The 16,636-nt window shown below is 39.4% G+C and overlaps 1 protein-coding gene and 1 long non-coding RNA gene across 10 annotated transcripts in view; one reads left to right on the top strand and one right to left on the bottom strand.

Moving 5' to 3' along the window:
* The window catches only part of LOC126873776 (IQ motif and SEC7 domain-containing protein 2-like), a 144,348-nt gene that overhangs the window by 49,193 nt on the left and 78,519 nt on the right, over positions 1-16,636 (top strand). Inside the window, exon 1 of one of the 8 annotated variants that reach the window (XM_050634990.1) lies at positions 11,588-11,649. The exons of the other annotated variants lie outside the window; for them this stretch is intronic. Within the exon in view, the coding sequence (XP_050490947.1) occupies positions 11,603-11,649 (47 nt within the window). The 5' untranslated portion in view covers positions 11,588-11,602. Of the gene's footprint in view, positions 1-11,587; positions 11,650-16,636 lie in introns of those variants that run through there. 8 annotated transcript variants of the gene reach the window in all.
* On the bottom strand, positions 249-11,438 carry LOC126873799 (uncharacterized). 2 transcript variants are annotated; one of them, XR_007692550.1, is made up of 4 exons: positions 11,033-11,438; positions 4,392-9,933; positions 2,260-2,463; positions 249-1,960 (listed from the first exon to the last, which is right to left on the bottom strand). It is a non-coding gene; the product is annotated as an uncharacterized LOC126873799 (long non-coding RNA). The 2 variants fall into 2 exon arrangements; XR_007692549.1 differs by having other exon boundaries at positions 4,392-11,438.

The following is a 16,636-nucleotide window of genomic DNA, read 5'->3' as shown; positions in this document are numbered from 1 at the left end:
CGCGTAGAATCACCCCCTTTCCGCTTGTACCACCAGTTACCAACCACCCTGTATATATATATATCTATTTATTTTTGCCTTCTGGCTGCAAAACCAGATTCACGTAGATTTCTTATTCACACGCTCTTTCAACCTCGATACACGCTAGATTATTGTTAATATAATATTAAGTTGTCCCAAAAATTTCCTTCGTTTTATAAGGAAACAATGGACGTATAACGTTTTTTGTTTTATATTTTTTTATCGAATTACGTGTGATCCATCTTGTCGCTCCCGGGACAAGAACGAAAGAAACTTTTGGGACAATCTAATGCTTGAACTCACTCTCAGTTACATTCTATTTACTCTCGGTTAATTACTTAAATTGAATCTCACATGTTAGTCGCACATTCTCTCTTTGGCGTTCCCACGTCTGCTCTTCCTTTTCCCCTATCCTTCCTTATACACACTCGCTTCTTTCTCATTTCCTCAACCATTCTATCATTCTGTCTTTTTTCCATCTCGATCTCGTACAGTTTTCTCTAACGCGTGCTTCTATCCTCTATTCCTCCACAGTCCTCTAACAAACGTTTCAGCGTTTCCGATTGTTCTTCGCATACAAAAATACACCTACTCTGTTTCCCGGCCATCCAAAATGTATTTGCCTCTGCTACGCTCCAGCGCCTCGCCCTACAAATTGGCATCTGACTGCCTTGTTTCGCATCCTTTTCATATTGGGCTGGCAACTAAGTGATTGCGGATTTTGTCATTACCACCTAATGACAAAATCCGCAATCACTTAGTTGCCGCATTAGGATGACGTTTGGGCTCGATTTTCGAGCAGTTCCACCTTCTGCGTATTTTTCACTTTTTTTTTTTTATTTGCTTTTTCGATTTACATTTCGAGGGCGAAGCTGCAAAGAGATACACATTTTCGAAAAATGTTTTCAGCTTGCAATTTTCTGCCATACGATCGCCATACGGCAATCTCTTTGTATTCCTCTCGAACGAAGGCAGCGGAGCGTGAAAGACTCAAAGATATGGCAGCTTTAATTTCGTAGAATTTCTTAGGTTTAAGACAAGCGAGACACAAATACGAGAATATCGCGTTACGTTTTTCTTCGCTTCTGAACGCGAACACCCTGTATGTAGGTAATTTAATTCACGTTAGCTTATGGATTATAGATTATAGGTCGCGTGTATGCAAATTTCTGTAGAATGTACAGGATGCTTCGGCTAAATGAAATTAGTCGAGTATCTGCCTCGTTCATTGTTCAACGAAAATCTTCTCGATACGCAGTTCTATTGTTTTAAGGGTCGCGTGTAACGTCGAAAAGAACGTTTTCTGAAGATCGATTTTTTGACGAGAAACCTGAAGGTGTATCGATGTATAGCAGCAAATGTCCTACAGAAACGTTTTCTTCTTAGAAACATATCGTAAAACGATGTTTCTCGTCGCGGACGTGCATGAAAAATTTCTGCATTATTTTTATCGAACACCGGAATTATTCAAATACGATCCAAAGTAAAGATAATTTCATTATTTTGATCGAATACTCGCATAATCTCGACGATCTAATATCGACTGTTTTCTGAAACGAATGGCCACTGGATTTTTCGTCTGCTTGGATATAACGTTATTCGAGATCGTTTCTTCCAATTTACCGTGAAATATCGACCGTGATATAAATGTTTTAGGACGTGTATAAACCGACGGAGGCTAGCACTGGGTCGTGAAACGTCTGAGTAGCTTGGTGCGCTTGAAACTGTGCCAATCCTCGAAACCGAGTTCCGCTGGCTGCATAATAAAACGATCAGATCTGGTGGAAAAGGGCCAATGTCAATATCTTGGACCGCGTACGACAGTCAGGGAATGCGCGTGGGCTCATTCAGCCGCGTTCCACGAGTTTTGCAACTCCCTCGACGCGAATAAAAACTCTCAGAGACAATCGAACTGTCTTTGTGCCTCGTTGCGGTTCACCTGTGGAAACAGTACAAATAGAATGCCGTGGTTCTAGATGCTTGGAATTATTAAAGGAATAATTAAAATTAATAACAGACGCTTAACAGTCGCTGTCTTTTTCTAATAGTTTCATGTTATCGAAATGTTTAACTTTAAAACAGAAGAAAAAAGAAAAAAAGAAAGAAACGGTTCTTCTTCCTGACACGCGTGAATTTAGGGGTTCGATCTTGTGACAATCATTGCGACAATGTGTATGTAATATTTTTGAGAGCGTAAACTAAGAAGGTAAAACCTCGGCGGATAACTGTTTTACCTACCGAGCAGTGTAGAAAGCGCTGTACCTTATTGGATATCGTGTGCGCATTTCGTGGAACGTTACACCTTCAAATTTTCTATAAATACGTGGTACACGTACGTGAAAATCCGCAGTTTAGCGATAAAGCCATTTTTAATATTATTTACGAGTCTTCTTGGTCGTTGAAAGAAGATGGGGATATCAAAATTGGAGAACCGTGCCAGAGCTGAAATAATAGAAGAATTATACGTTGGAGGTTTTCATTGGTATTCCAGTGTGAATTTATTTTATCTTTTTAGTTGAAAGATTTACACAAAGTTTACGCAAAGATACTTAAGAAAATTACTAATGAAATTGGTTCGCTAAGAACCAAACCTTTGTTGGACCGTCCGAAAGATACCATAAAAATAAACAAAAATCTCGATTAAACAATTGCACACTATACGAAGAATACAAAATTGTTTTAATCAAACAACAATTCGTTTGATTTATTATATCCACTTGTTTCTCATCCTTTACGTGATAATTCCTTTGTTCAAACTTTTGGTTATTTTTATCATAGTTTTTGGATGATCTTCGTCGCAACATTTGTCACACATTCTTAAGAATTTCTTAAGAATCATCGTATCGACGTTTAACTTGGCAAAAAATAATGAATTCACGCTAAAACAGCAAACGAAACAATGGTAGCCAGACGAATAAAGTAAATGCGAGCGATCGCAGATTTAAAATAGTAAAAGATCTGAATGACGAGAATCTCTTTTATTTCATACTGAATTGATCGTTTCTTTCATTTCAAACGTTTATACGAACATCGCTAACGAAACCACCTGTTTCGCTAAAAAATCGAATATTCCTTGTCTCCTGCAGCCAGCCAGAAAATAACCAACAAAATCCCAACGAAACTGTTACTACGCGAGAAATAAAAAATTATTTACATACTCGTCTGACTTATTACACCGATTTATTTTTAACACGCTAATTCTCTTGTCCACACTTTCGATCGTTTTTAGGCTCTGGATTTTCAACCGCCGGAAAAAAAGCGTCCTTTTTTATCGAAACATCTATCAGCCCTTTTTTTTCTTGAAAATCTTCGTACCGCCGTGCAAAAATAATAAATTCAGTCTGCACTGCGAAACGAAAGAATCGCAGTGGGTACGAGCCTTTGAGAAAATGCGAATGCAAAGGGATCACGGGTCGAATATAAACGTTCCATTTTCCGCGTTTACCGGTTCGTATCGCATTCTAATTTCGTTCCGGCGGAACGATTATTCGAAATGGAACTGAACCGCCGGGCTGTTTCGTCATCGGAATGGCAGGAAACGCGCGGACAAGTCGCAGGAATGGTACTATTGATTTTTGGCTGCTCCTTTTTCGACCCTATCCGTCTGCGATTCTGTCCCCTCGAATTATTCGCCATTGCTTCCACTGCACACCCCCTTGATACGTGCATTTTATTCCGCTGTGCGTTCTCTCGTCACGTTTGCCGACTGCCAGCGAAATAAGTGGCTTGGAAAGAAACAACCGCCCGCCTCCTAATTGCGCTCGCTGTAACGTCGCACGTTGACAAATTTCGTTAAAAAGACGAATTCGTTGCTGCCCGGTTTTCGTTCTGTCCGGCCATTATTTTCTCCTTAGGCTCTTGCTGCGTCGGAAATATTATCGGGTTGGCAACTAAGTGATTGCGGATTTTGTCATTAGATGGTATTGACAAAACCCGCAAACACTTAGTTGCTAACCTAACATTATCGAAGGTATTTTTCTTGTAAATTTCATCGATTGTTTTTCCTAATTTTGTTGTATCGCGCGTTTCGTATTCTCGAAGCTTAGCTGTACGACGAGAAGAAAATAAGACATTTTAGATACTACGCGTTTCGTGTACTTCGCGTTGGACGAATCAGCTAATGACGAATTGCTTGTACACGTGGCAAGGATCGATCTAACCAGCGACCTTAACGCGATCGAATGTTGTATACTCTGTCGGAAACGAAGAACAACGTGGAGATCTCAGTGGAAATATTATACGGCGATAAGAAACGAGAATCTACAGAGACACGGTAACTGAGAACGCTATTATGTTGCAGTCGATTTGACGTGCAATAGTCACGGGCACTTGGATCGTTGAAAGTAAAATTCTATCACCGTGGAACTCACCGTGTAACTGTTGAGAATTATGGATCTTAATCACCGAAATAAACGTATAGGAACAATTAGATTACACTTAGAATTGATATCAAAATAGTTTCAGATTTATTTAATACGTGATTTACAAGATATTCGTGGATATACATTCGCACGCGTCTCAGCCACTCTCTTTGTCTCGCCATCTTCTTTACCACATTACCAACGGAACAGTTGCATTCATCTGTTTTCACAAAGGATATAACCTAACAAACACGAAGATGGTACCCCGTTGGGGGTAGCCACCCACATGTTATATTATTATACCACTAAGCTATAATATTTTACCAAATATCCTACTGGACAAATTGTAAAATTTAAATAAATAAATAAATAAATAAAAAAATCTGTTTTAAGAGACGCTGTGCACGCATATACTCCACACACTCATACTCATATATATGTGTCACTACTACGCGGCTAATCTAGCGTAGCACACAAAATTACACATGTGTCAATAGTAACGATACAAAATTTATAATAACAGTGATAAACGTGCGAGACGATATTTTCGGGAGAAAAAAGCTGTGGAGATTGAGAGAGTAGGAAGCATCGGTCGATACTTGCAAGGCTAGGAGTAGGTCACACAAACTTCACCCGTGTTCACCTAATCACGAAAGAGGAACCGAGGAAGCGGCAACGTTCGCAACGCAGAAAGTCACTGTGGAACGTTTAGTTAATTGAGTGGATAAGAAGTTGAAAACGAAAGGCGAAAACACAACGTTGCGAGCAATCTCGAAACTAAATAAGAAGGAAGAAATTCTTTTTACCGATCGATTTTAGCTCAGTCAATTTTCATTGAATTTAAATAAAAATTCCAAATTTCATATCAATTGTTCGTTCGTGGTTATTGCTTTCGATCGTCTAATTCTCTGTAGATTCTCATATCGACAAAAATTGAGAAATTAATTAATCGGATAATAGAATCTATTTGTATACACCAGAAAATTTAAGGGATGAAATAAAATAGAAATCAAGAATAAAAAAATTGCGTTTTATATTGCAAAAGCGACTGACGCCCAGCTCGTCAACGCCCAGCCCAAACTGCTAACTGCAGTCAGAGATTTGAAATGTGGACAATATGCTTGTTTTATGACGTAGAAAGGATGTTTGGACCCCAAACGGATAACGAGAAGAGGGTAACATTTTTTTAAAACAGTTTAATCGTATTTTTATATTCACTGAAGTTGCAGACTCGGCATATGAACTGCTCGTTAAAAATAAACAAACAAGTGTTCGAACGTTTCTCGAAATTCGACTCTTGGGGGGGGGGGAGGGGAGAAAAAGGGTAGGTTTCTCTCTTTCAGAAGATAACCATACCTTTGTACCGACCGAAGTTAGGTACGTGAAATTCGGCACGTGCACGCCTCGTTAGAAATAAACAAACACGTGTTTGACCGCTTTTCGAAATCCAATTCTTATAGGGGTGAGAAAGAGTACGTTTTTTCTTCTTCCAAGAGATAATCGCATTTGTATGTTCGTTAAACTTAGACACCGTGAACTTCTCGTTGAAAACAAACAAACACGTGTTTGAGTGTTTTTCGAAATTTAACTCCAACAGGGTGTCCAAACAGAGGGTTGTAAACATAAATTGGAATACTTGTGCGTGAGAAGCAGCGGACATTCAGCTAAATGGATACAAATCCGCCTACTGATACGATGTAAATATCGTAAATATCGTAAATAGTATTTGTGACCAAACAACAACGTGTTAGCGTAATATAATATGTTTATATATAATATATACAGGGTGGTTGGTAACTGGTGGTACAAGCGGAAAGGGGGTGATTCTACGCGAAAAAAGAAGTCGAAAATATAGAATAAGAATGTAAAAAATTAAAAAAATAACGTCAATCGAGACAACGATCTACGGTGAGATCCGTTATAACGAGACGCGATAAAGTGCACGCGTACCGACCGAAAATTCAAAGTCGATTTTCTCGAAAACGAAGCCTCGAACGAAAAATTTTTATTCTATATTTTCGACCTCTTTTTACGCGTAGAATCGCCCCTTTCCCGCTTGTACCACCAATTACCAACCACCCTGTATAATGTAATTATGTAACATAAATGTTAAACTTGCAGATTTGGAAATCGGATTATCTTTTTCCTGTCTGAAATTTTACCCACGGTTTTTTGCTATTTCTCCTTTGAACCTCTCAAATTAAACATTCTATGCTAATAATTATTACATGTATGGTAACTATAGAAAATTATTAATTTTAAGTAAATTCTGGCCTCTCTTTTTTCTTCTTTTTAAATACAGTTTCTACGATGTACCGAATATTCAACTAAAATCATCGCCGATAATAATCGACCTATATTTCGATCACACACACACACATACACACACACACGTACAGAATTAAGTATCTCGAATCTTTTCGAAATTTAATTACATAGGTAGGTTTTACGTGACGTATCGTACGATTGGAAGCTCCGATCGGTGAAATTCGTAGCGTAATATTAAGATAGACGTTACGCAAAGTTCCGCTAGGTCCAATTAGCGCAGGATTCGATTGTTTCGGTGGAAAAAGGGAAACGCGAAATGGACGCCAGGGTTGCCAACGAAATTTCAATTTCGGGCCCGGCTAACGCCGCCAGCTACGATGCTACCAAACGAAAATATCGGAAATTATTTTATAACTACGTCTGTCCCTCTTCGATACGCGTCCGAACAACTCTGATTTAATTGCAAACGCCAACACGAAAAAAATATAAATTTCATTGTTGAAACTGGAGGTACTCGTTGTATCGTTGGAGGTGAACTGGCGAGATAATTTTCTACGTTTCGCGAACTTATAAAATGACGAAAGAAAACACCCGGTACGATACTAATACATATTTCCAAACAATTATAGTGTGTGTGTGTGTGTAGATTATTCAAATAGATCTTTTTGTATCATTGTACGACAAGTTTCAATCTTATCTTTAAATATGGAACGTAAGAACAAGATTCAAACGAGATAGACGTTTTGTATTCTTGAGATATTTTCGTTATTATTTCTAAATTGACGAAGAAACCAGTTCTGCTGGTGGTGACCGAGTGGATCCATTTTCTCATTGCCTGTTTCAAAAATTCTTGCCGTTTCTACAACTCACGATCTACGTACGATACGATCCAACGAAAGAATCGTTCTTATCACGGCAATAAATTTCGCTCGTTATTAACCTTGACAATCTGAAAAGGTTAATATCCATTCTATCTCTGGGTAAATATTATAATACTGAAAGATACAGGGCGAGGCGCCTGAAACAGGCCACCTGAACGTCTCAGCTGTTATCGGCTAATAGGAAGGCGCAAATTTAGTTGGCCTGTTTTTAGGCGCCTCGTCCTTTGTAATGCAACCATTTTCCATATATTTACGTAAAATCTCGAGATGCACAAGAAGATGCTAAGATGTACAAGACGCGGCTAACGCGCAGAGATATAGAAAATACCTAAAATATCGTACTTGCTGTAATATTTCGTGGATAAACAAATTTTCCATCTGAACTTCCTTCTCCTTTTTTTACACTCATCTCGATGAAAGTACGAATTTGCATCTAATAATAACGCCCGGCTGGCGCTTATCGGCCCAAAAAACTCGATAGAAAGAGTATGTGCAGTCGAGTCACCGAATTTCCCTAGGCAACTGGCCAATGTAACTAGGAACAATTCACCGGCGATCGGTCCCGGTGATTCCCCTAGAGGCACTAAGAATAATTCCCCTAGGAAGAAGCGGAACATAGAAAACTCTCCGAAAATGTACTCCAACGATTTCTCTAAATTCACAGGAAAATAATCGCCCGCTAAACGAATCAAGGATACCCCGTGAACGTCGCTTTACGATAATTCAGGCGCGTGCTACGACGAAACGCACACGGTGATTTCACGTTTTATACGGGTCGAGGGGCGAAAGAAAAAAAAAAAAAAGAGAACTGGCAGCAGCCGTACGAGGCTCATGGGAAACAAATCGACAGACGGAGGAACACACCATGGGTGGCGTATATATTGATCGACGAGGGAGGGTGGACTTTATAACGTGCGTACCACCCTAGCGCCGTTGGGGCGCAACATATAATTTTCATGAGACTGCCATATAACGCGTTTCCTGTCAAACGCACAAACTTATCCGAGGTCCGCGTCGTACATGCCTGCTCGGCAATTATTCACCGCCATTACGGTTTTGTTTCCATCCACCGGCAGCCCTTCATGTTCCGTCATCCTATTGCTATAATTTCGACGACAGTCCTTTCGGAGAAGAAACTAGGAGGACACGGTTTGGCGATTTCTATTCGATTTCGCACGATCGTTGTAATTCTTCGTAGTGGTAATTGGCAAAAAAAATTTTTTTTCGGGGCGGGGGAGGGGGAGGGGGGGGGGGCGGAGGAAGGATGATAAATAAGTTAGCAGAGAAATTTTTTTAGCGTTTTTAATTTTACACTCAAGCATCCTTTTAAATTTATTATTCTCAATTTTTGAAATATCGCAAAGTACGTGACGAACGACGCTGAGTTTGAATAAAATCGTCGTATGCATAGGTGAAATTTTGAAGATAATACTTTCGCGGAGAAGCTAAGAGAAATACGAAGATAGATAGTTTTGCGTTATTCATGGGTTTCCGGTGATCACTGTGATTCTTGAGAATTGTAATTGGCAAATTTTCTGTAGGAAACAATAGACAAATTTTTCGTCTACCAATTCCATTTATACCAATTGTTCCATGCCTTTAATTCTGAACTCAAGTAATCGATTGTTCGAAATTTTCCAATCGTTGTAGATTACGATAGCAAGTTTTAACGAAAGCGTTGCACGTACGGATCCAATCTCGATGATATACTTTTGGGGAGAAAGTAAGAGGAATGGTGAAACATGAGGAACGATAAAGATGCTTTGGGCTTTTTTATGGCTTCGGATGATCACTATGATTTTTCTTAGACGATAAGAGAGAGAGAGAGAGAATGGTAAATTGGAAAATTTGTTTTTAGGAAACGACAGATTTTTCAAGATCTCGGTGATAAACTAGGTCAATACACATAGTTTTCTTTTTTCTAACGTAAAAATCGAGCTACTATAAAATATGAAATTCCGACAATAATAAAAAAAAAAGTAAAAGCAGCTACGTATATTATAAGAAGAAGGCTAAGAATAAAAACCTCAATTAAAAATACAACGAAATTTCCAGGAATCGTTATTTATTGATTAGAGGATTTATATCAGCTGTGGGAGGAGGATCAATTAGGGGCGTGATTCGGCGCCTATCGATCACGACACAACGTATTAAACGCAACATTGTAATCCAATAAGACGACAAATCACTCACCGCACGCTTTGGATTTATCGAAAAGACGATTTCGCGAGGAGAAGATGAAGAATTCTCAGAAGTCCTCACTGGCCCTCATTTGTCTTTCTTCAATCTGACCTCCATAATTCTATCGTATATTATATCTTTCCTCTCTTTCTGTCTCCTTTCGTTTCGCCATCGCAAACGAACCAATGTGTCTCGTTGCATTTACAGCTGGCTCGAAATATCTGCATCGTTATAGTAAATTTGTAATTTTCCTGCTGCCAGCTAATCGTGGATCATCGACGTCGCCGAAACCTTCGTACGTCCATAAATATTAGGTCATCCCATAAGTTCGTGCCGTTTTTCGAGCGGTTATATATGTTATTTTTTTTAAACACCTATGAATCGTTATCTCGGGTATTTTCAGAACATTTCACATCTCTTGAACTGTGAAACTTCGTGATTTTTCAACGAGATCGCGAATTTTATGTTCGTCTGTGTGAGGAGGACGCCCGGAGCGTTCCTCGTCTTCTAAACAGAAATTCTCAGCTCTAAAACGTTGCAACCACTTGCTACAGGTGCGAGATGAAAGCGCATTTTCGCCGTAAACAGCACATATGTTTTTCGTGGCAATTGTTGCTGAACATCCTTTCCGAGATTCATATAACACGAGATGTCGAAAATGGATACGCATTTCACTCATCATTTTTTACTGTTACAAGTCACTGTGTTCGCTATATTACGACCTTATATCCAGGAAAATCTGTTCTCGATCAGCTAAGCTCAAGTGCATTGGTCCCTTATCGCCGTATGTTTAGAAATCGACGCATGAAATGTATACACAAAAGTCGGCACGAACTTATGGGATGACCTAATATTGCAGTACCGTACTTTAGGCAGGCACCTTACGATACGAGCCGCGTAACGTAAACGCGGTGTAAATCAATTTTTCGCGCATTTCATTTAACACCGCATCACGAGAGCGTGACCTTCATCCTGTTTCGCGCAGAAGTAAAAGCAAGCGTAGGTAAATGTTGGTTAGCTTCTCGCTGAGAATCGTCCGCTCCACGCTTTACAGAATTCTCATTTTACCTCTCATTACTCGGTAATAATCAACTTTTCTTTGACTTACACCGCTTTTGCATATGCAGCGGCTCGTATATTTTCACGTTGCGCGTATTCCACGAACCTCTGAATTTTTACATTCGCCATAAAATCCGCGAAAAAGCGTAGTCCACTCGCCGATGATAATCGATCGTCGATATCACATTTAGTGGCACACTAAACACATACCGAACGCTATGTATCTACCGAGTATTATACCAAACACTATACTTCACGTACCTTTATATAATACATTTTTGCACGTTACGTGTATTCCACGTATTTTCGAGTTCTTAAACTTTCCATGTATACGCAGAAGAAAAAACGAAATAAAAATCTGCAAACTGCTCACCAAAACGATAACGATACTACTAACAATAATACTATTAATAGTAATCAGGATCATGGAAACGTTGGTCACATCAAACGCGGAACTGAACGCCAGTGTCGGTTTTCTCGGCAAAGTTGCTCTCGCGAGGCCAACATATCGCAGTGTGTATGATAATGCAGATAAGATAATGCGGCGGAGCATTTCTTATTTTCCCCACCGTGTTATTTTTTTCTTTTCCTCTGAAGCACGCCACGCTCTCAACAGCTAAGAAAGATTCTCGCGATCAGAGTCGTGGTGCGCGCTTCGTCGTCTCCCTTTCTCTCTTCCTCCTTCTCCCTCTCCTTTTCTCTTTTTCTCTCTCTCTCTCCCTCTCTCCGCCATCTTCGATATCGCCTCTCTCCTTTATCTGTTCGGTCGTTTGCATGTCGTGTTTCCCTTCGATCGACGGATTTCCGGGTGTCGGTCACTTTTTCGCTACCATGTGCTTCCAATGGGACGTGTTCCAACGGAAATGCAACAACTACAGGTAACGAGTACAGCGAGCCACAACGGTTGTTGCTTCTTCTTCCTTCTTCGATAACGTTCGCGAAAATCGCGATATCTCGTTGCACTTAGTCACAACAGACTCGGATAGTGGCGCGGGGCTATGGCCGATTCGCCTACTAATCGGCATTAGCTTTTATGGGTTTATCTAACACCATTGTAAATCGCGCGGAAGATAACAGCGAGAAAAATAGCGCCTTCGAGCTAATACCTCGCGGCGATTAGAATCGACCGTTGCGTTACGCGTTCATAGTCGTAAGATCGAGCGCACGGTCGACCAAGCTCGGAATCGAGATGTCGCTTGGAATCGATAGTGGCAACGCGACTCGACAGGTGTACGTTTCAAAGGATAGCGAGCTGCCTGAGTCAACGCCGTTGTAAAACTAAGATCTGGTTGATAGCGGCACAGCTGATAATTTCGTTGTGTGACGCGAAACTCGTGCAATTGTAAATACGTTTTGCGCGAGGGAGAGCAAATCTTCTGGTCGATAGGAGCAAATTTTCAGAAGATTCTTCCAGTTGTGCCGATATCGATACGTTGTAACGTGTACATTGGGAAGAATATTTTTATATTATGTACGGATTTCTATATTTATATTATGTTATATACTTGTGTACCGGGAGGTTCGCGCGATTCCTTGGTGTCATAGCGCCGCTGTCGGCGTAGTTAGAGAAAATGTCGAAGGAGAAGGACGAATTGTTCGAAGGGTACTACGTTCGTAGCATCGTGCGTTTTTAAGAACCGCAATGGCGCATGCGCGATCAACCATTGCGTGACTTACATAGATGCAGAAACGCCTACTTTCTTTTTTACACAGATAGGTTCTTCTCGTTATTCCACGAAAAAAGAAACTGGTTAGTTTAGGAGATATTTTAACTTCGATCTCATTGGTGGAGTATCGCATGACAAACAGGGAAAGACGTAACTCGATACTGTCGTATTTACGTTTTCTGTGTCCTGCACGTGACCAATTCTAGAAGATTAAAGTCGAAATATCTCGGCTAACTAATCGTTCTTGCCGGCATTGTATCTCGATGCAAAAAAAATGTGTACTTCCATTTAAGAAACATATTGCCACAAAATGATTGCACATGCATCATTGCAATTCCGATAAAACGTGGCTCATCCCGTAGATATTTCATAGTCAGTTAGTTGACTTATTATTAGTTACGCAACGATTATTCAAGCAATTGTTTTTCTTTTTTTTGTTACAGGTAAGCCCGAGTTCGATAAAAGATTCAGTTCAAGGTTCAGTCATGGCTGTCGAAGATTTAGTATGGAGAGTGAGTATTCCCATGAAAGACATTGGTCGAAGTGGTGGGGGGTCGTTTCCCACTAACCTCGAGGGAGACATTGATTTCGTACAGGCTATAGCGTTCAGTTTCTGTAATCAAATATCTTAGGTCTACAGAGTGGTACAAAAATGATGCAATTTTCAATTCCAAATAATTTATTAACGTATACATAGAAGAACTTGACAGTATACAAGGATCGTAGTGATTTATCTTTTTTTTCTTTTTTTTTAAACATTATTTTGATTTTGCATTGTTATCGTATCGTTTTCTTCTTCTTTTCGAATGATAATTTCTAGAATTATCTTTAGTTAAAATACACTTTGGGAAACGTTTGATCGATCCTAACCTAACGCTGAACAATATTTTTTGAGTTTAGAATTAATTTATAATTAATTCAGAACTTACCGAAGTGTATTTTAATTAGAGATAATTTTAAATTCGAAAATTATTATTGAAAAAGAAATTTCGGATAAGAAGACGATACAAGAGTAATACGAAATGTAAAATAGTGCTTACAAAAAATAAAAGTTAGAATATTAAATTAATTTAGAATTATCTTTCAGTGAAATAGCATTATTTCAATCGAAAAACGCGATCGAGTATCGTAACGAGGATAAGAATATGATAAGGAAAATATCGTTGGTGTCTTTTGTGGATCTTGCAGATTTTTGATAAATTTTCTAGATTTTTAATTCGCTACCAGCGTAACAATGCGTTTAATCGAAAAGTTCTCTGAACAAGGTTTTTTTTTTTAATTTAAAGCTTCTCTAAGCAGTGTCTCTAATTTAAAACTTCTCTATATAGTATAACCTACATTATACAATGGGGGTGACTATAGTTACCCTATAGTCACCCTATCAAGACCGAGGGATGGCAAAAGTCACGCATTATGGGTGTCGAATTTTCTCCGTAGTTTCCAAGAGTATAATACTTCTCTTGCAATCGATATCTCGATTCTCTCTCTTTCTCTCTAACTCGAAACTAGCTAAAACGTTCGCCTAACTATATATCCTACATATTGTACCGCATACCAATCATTGTATTAATTTATCTTATCATAGCACAATGATTTTTGACGAATTTTGGAAAATCATTCTGTATATTAATTTTTGTCACATTAGTAGTCGCAAAAGCTTTACGTTCTAACTAGTTCGCGAATTTTCACGCGTTTGTGAGAAACTCGAAGGTACAGAAATGCACAGAACGTGCATACACATAATAATGTGTGAAATATCCAAAGCGTAGTATTTGCTATGGAATTTAAATATAGTAATCGTTATATATAGTTCTTATCGTTATATTCTATTAGACAATGAGATATTTATGATTCAAAGTTTATTACGTTTAAATATATCGCGAGACAAAGTTGGCATATTTCTACGCTATTGCGGCCATTTGCAATTCTATGTTCCACCTCTTTGTGTCTTAGTTATGACTTACGTGTTTAATTCACGTAAGATACAAGTCCAATTTCTAGGTTACCCCATTGAAACAAATAAATATCTATGTGGCAGCACTCGACAGCACAAATACCGCCACTCGATACAAACAACTAACGGACGACGGTAGCTAGTGGTTAGCGCATTAGATTACGAACGTTCGGAACGCGGGATCGAATCCCGGCGACCGAAGTCTCCAATTTTTCTTCCATTCTGAAATAGGATTCTAAAATAGGAAGAAAATATAGCAGTACCACCCCCAGCAGTGACATCTACAGCCTCCAGCCACAATCACCACGGACACGACATATTCACCTCATCTACACCAAAAGCGATACATATATCGCGAAATATCCATAATCGATCTATAAATATAGTTTATAGCGTTAGGTAAAAACCTATTTCTATTGTTCTGTCTATGAGTTTCGAATTATATTCATAAAAATATGAATGAGCTTGCTTGCATAGATATCCACGCTTTACTCGCAAGACAGAGAGAAAGAAAGAGAGAGAGAGGGAGTTCATCTGACGGTTCATTAACCCCGCTAGTGTATACTACTCTTTTAATTCGCATAAAAGACATCAGAGCTATTTTAACCAATGAAATTAGACGGCGGAGCGTATTTAGCTCGAAATTGCGAATCGCTGGGGGAACGAGCAGAGGGAAAATTACAATTTAACTAGGTTCTCGTGTCCGCGTTACGATTCCACCGTACGTGGATGGAACACAATGAACCACTGGCACGTCGCGTTACGTGTTATAATCCCGTGGGAAAAGACGGACGGACTTAGTTTAGACTTTAAGGGTGGCGAGGTGAAGCAGAGAGAAATTTAATTACAAGAAGCTGGGCCTCGTGTCCGCTGCCCGCGGCTTTTCACCTTCTTCCACCTTCTTACGTTCTCGTTCAGAAATTCGTTCGTACAAAATTTGGAACTCCTTTGGGTATTTCGATCACATGGTTTCTTTTCTTTTCTTCTTTGGATTGTGGAAAAAATGTTTCTTCTATTATTGAGAATCCAGACGACGTATATATACGTTCTGTGTATTTCAATCGAATTGGAAGAAAGTTTACTATCAGTTTCGTTGCGTAGTTGTCTTTCTTAGTTGTTCATCTACGAATTGCCTTGTTCTCGATATTGGAGCTGCGGATTCGAAATTACGCCCATTAATTAATAAACATCGATTGCGAAAAAATTGTTCCTGAAAATTTCTGTTTTTGCCCTGCAAATTGTCGAACAACAGCATAAACGAAAACACAAACATCTTCTATTCTAAAACGACGTAAAGACGTTAAAGCAGAAGGAAATGAAAGCAAGTGGAAAAAGTATGCGTTTTGCTCGCGAGTAACGCCCGCAAAGGCGCTGTCCTAGAAAGCGGTGGATTCCCTGGAAACGGCAGCGATAGTTTATTCGTGTCACAACGTGACCACGTTGCCACGATCGATCCGCCGACGTAACACGATTTCGTCGATGCAATCGAAACTCGATTCCTCGAGCGTGCTCGAATTTCCATGAATCCTGGCCGCTTCGAGAATTCGTGAGATCGGCTTTCTAGGGAATTTCGTCGGGCCTCCCTGTCCTCGAAGATAATAAAGAAGGGCCGAACGAGTGTCGAGTTGGACGAATTGAACGTCGATGGGAACAGTTGATTGGATTTGTTCAAGCAGTTTGCTCCTAATAAATGCGCAAATTGTCATGCCACGTTTCGCTACTTCAGACCGAGCGAGTGACAATCTTCTTCCCCCTAACGTTCTAGTAAAATTAATATGGCGGAAACGTAGACGAGCATTTGTCCACTGACTGGCAGGCTTACCAACGTGGTTTCTTATACGCCGAATCCCGAAAATGTGACTTTTTTCCAACTTAGTTTAAATATTTTTCTTCTTATAGTCTCGAACTATAGCCAATGTTACTGCAAACTCGTTTTAATATAAAACAACAATGATGCAAGTATAAACTAACCACATTTGCTTTAAACTCGCCTAATAACCTTGGTAAGCGATGCTGTTGAGAAAAATCTTTTCTCTCGTATCCTGCGTTAAATCAAAAGCAAGAAACGGAATACGATCGAAGCTTGTCGATGCTATTAGAAGAATTAGGGCGGAATAAAGTTTCTACTGTATCGACGTGTGTATTTACCGTGCAAACGAACGCTTGAAGACTTCAGCGATGAAAAAAAATGTACGAATGTAATGTCAACGAGGAGAAGAAAACCTAGATTTCGATCTTTCCTCG

Source organism: Bombus huntii, chromosome 15, assembly GCF_024542735.1.
Source record: "Bombus huntii isolate Logan2020A chromosome 15, iyBomHunt1.1, whole genome shotgun sequence".
NCBI classification, from domain to species: domain Eukaryota; kingdom Metazoa; phylum Arthropoda; class Insecta; order Hymenoptera; family Apidae; genus Bombus; species Bombus huntii.
Note: the sequence above shows the minus strand (reverse complement) of the source record. Positions and strands in the feature narration are given on the sequence as shown.